The sequence below is a fragment of the Argentina silus genome, assembly GCF_951799395.1.
Source record: "Argentina silus genome assembly, chromosome: 8".
NCBI classification, from domain to species: Eukaryota; Metazoa; Chordata; class Actinopteri; order Argentiniformes; family Argentinidae; genus Argentina; species Argentina silus.
The window spans coordinates 23,439,234-23,441,733 of NC_139662.1; the positions used below are offsets into that span (position 1 = coordinate 23,439,234).

Sequence of the window (2,500 nt, forward strand, 5' to 3'; positions counted from 1 at the left end):
TCTACTGTTCACCTCTCCGTAAACCTACCTGTCCTACCCCGACCGTACACTGTCAACACAGGTGTGAGAGTGTGTGTGTGTGTGTGTGTGTGTGTGTGTGTGTGTGTGTGTGTATGTGTATGTGTGTGTGTGCAGCGTGAGACAATAGTCAAACAGACAGTAGTGGTGGAGGTTGTGGTGGCTGATGACTCCCGGTTCAGATGTGGGAGGCATCAGAAGAGAGAGGCCATTGTTTCCTTCGACCTCCCATCGTCACGGCAGCTGTGGAGCGGAGGTGTGGAGGACAGGACTGATCCAGTCTGATGCTGTTCCAGACACATACAGAGGCGGTCTGGAACAGGGTTTCTAGACTGTTCTATTGTCTACACCGGAAAAAAAAAAAGGCCTTTGGATTTACGTTAAAAAAAATGGTGCACATCTGTTCCACATGATTGAAATGTGTTTAATCAACACAAATTATATTCTTTGATTTATTTAATGTTTTAATGTTCAACCAAATTTGTGTTAATTAAACACATTTCCGATGTAAAAGTCATTTACATGCAGCCATTTCTCTGTTGTAGATATGCATGCCGGTGTTTCTCCTTTCCATTTGTCGATAGACCACAAGAAAGGAAGAGATGATTTAATTTTTTTTCGACCGTCACTTGGTGTTCTATCCTGGAATTCTACGATATGAAATCACATGACCTTTATCACGTTGAATTAGCTCCTCAAAGGGTTAACATAGTTAGCCCAAGTTTAAATTGACAAACTCATTGTATGATTGTATAATTCAACAGCAGTTATCTCTCTCTCTGTCTCTCCCTCGCTCCCTCGCTCCCTCTCTCTCTCTCTCTGTTTGATGAAGCTTCTTATCTTTGTTTGGATAAACAGATGATTTATGTACAGTATTCATGTTGAGGTTTTATGTGTTGGCCTGATAAAGGTCCAGTGTTTTATGGGAGTTTATTGATCCCAAGGACGAGGGACAGGGTCCCGTGGGAATGCTGGCTTTGCCCAGCTCCCAATCCCACCCCTTATCTCCATCATTCCCAGATACTGTACACTGTTTATGGAGTTTATGGAGCAGAGCAATGACAAGGATGTCCCAGGCCCAGACAGCCACCACACAGCCAGGACTTTATCTGACAGGTACTCTAGAGTCAAATGACTTCAAGTGACCTCACCTCATCCACAACAAGGTTAGTATTCGGCCCAAATTACAAAATTGCTATACAATACTTCAGTATAACTATGTGCCAGATTGTGGTGAGCACCATCCAGTGGACCAGTTCTGATGATGGGTAGTGAATGGGTAGTCTGTGTGGATTAACACGGGATTTGCATATGCTGTCGTTAGTGTTTACGTTTGTCTAATTGCCTCCGGTGTGCAGAGTTTATCCGCCGGTTCTGGAGCTCTGCGTGGCCCATGGTCACCAGGTGTGGTGCAGCAAGGCCTGTCTGAGTCACAAACCATAAATCCACCTCGAAGTGGATCCTGGAACCTTTCTTCTTATGTTTAATTGTTCTTAGGTTTGGTCATTACTGACTCATCTGTATGTAATTACCTCCTCTGTATCTGTCGGTTGGTTAACCACCAGCTTTGCATACCCAGGGCAGCGGCTGCCAGCTTCTCGTTGAAGCCCATCTCATGGTTGAGACCGACACTCTGCATGCCCAACGGTCTCTGGACCAGGAAGGCGCTTCTGTGGCTCACCCAGCTTCACCATCCACCTGGCACAGGGTGTGGCACACCTGGGCACGGCTCTCCCCCTGTCTGTTATGAGGCTGTGGCTCTTGGAAAACTGTCCTGAATTTGCAACCTGCCGCATCGGTAAAAAGAATGTCCAACACTCTGGTCCTCATTGCAGTATGTAGTGGGCAGTACTAATGTCCTGGGTTAATCATAAATGAGTAAAGGATATTAGTAAATACGTCAATACCAGCGCTCTTCACTGGTTGCCAAACATGGCCGACTGCCAGCTCACCCTCACCCTCAGCCACAACAAAACACCCAAACCCTTATCTCGGGGTACGTGCATGCACACACACGCGCGTGCGCGCACACACACACACACACATGCGCGCGCACAAACACACAAACACACAAACACACAAACACACAAACACACACATTCTGTCAGACGGAGTGGGGGGATTTCCCGCTGCCTGTATGTGTTTGCCTGATTTGCGTAGAGAGATCCAGGGGGCTCACCTCCAACTGTTAACCAGTTCCACCTGGACAGCCGTGACCAACCAGACACAACAACTGTGTGTGGGTGTGTGTGGGGGTGTGTCTGTGTGTGTGTGTGTGTGTGTGTGTGTGTGTGTGTGTGTGTCTGTGTGTCTGTGTGTGTGTGTGTGTGTGTGTGTGTGTGTGTGTGTGTGTGTGTGTGTCTGTGTGTGTGTGTGTGTGTGTGTGTGTGTGTGTCTGTGGGTGTGTGTGTGTGTGTGTCTGTGGGTGTGTGGGTGTGTGTGTGGGTGTGTCTGTGTGTGTGTGGGTGTGGGTGTGTACAAC

The 2,500-nt window shown here is 47.5% G+C and overlaps 2 protein-coding genes across 2 annotated transcripts in view; one reads left to right on the forward strand and one right to left on the reverse strand.

The window, feature by feature from the left end:
• Nucleotides 1-1,657, reverse strand: part of lgr6 (leucine-rich repeat containing G protein-coupled receptor 6) — a gene marked incomplete at its 5' end in the record, with an annotated part of 10,948 nt that extends 9,291 nt beyond the window's left edge. The window contains one exon of the mRNA XM_083674794.1: nt 1,594-1,657. Coding sequence (XP_083530920.1) covers nt 1,594-1,657 — 64 coding nt within the window. The remainder of the gene's footprint in view (nt 1-1,593) is intronic.
• Nucleotides 1,658-1,950: 293 nt separating this feature from the next.
• Nucleotides 1,951-2,500, forward strand: part of LOC310808095 (uncharacterized protein) — a gene marked incomplete at its 5' end in the record, with an annotated part of 13,974 nt that continues 13,424 nt past the window's right edge. The window contains one exon of the mRNA XM_083674795.1: nt 1,951-2,014. Within this exon, the coding sequence (XP_083530921.1) occupies nt 1,951-2,014 (64 nt within the window). The remainder of the gene's footprint in view (nt 2,015-2,500) is intronic.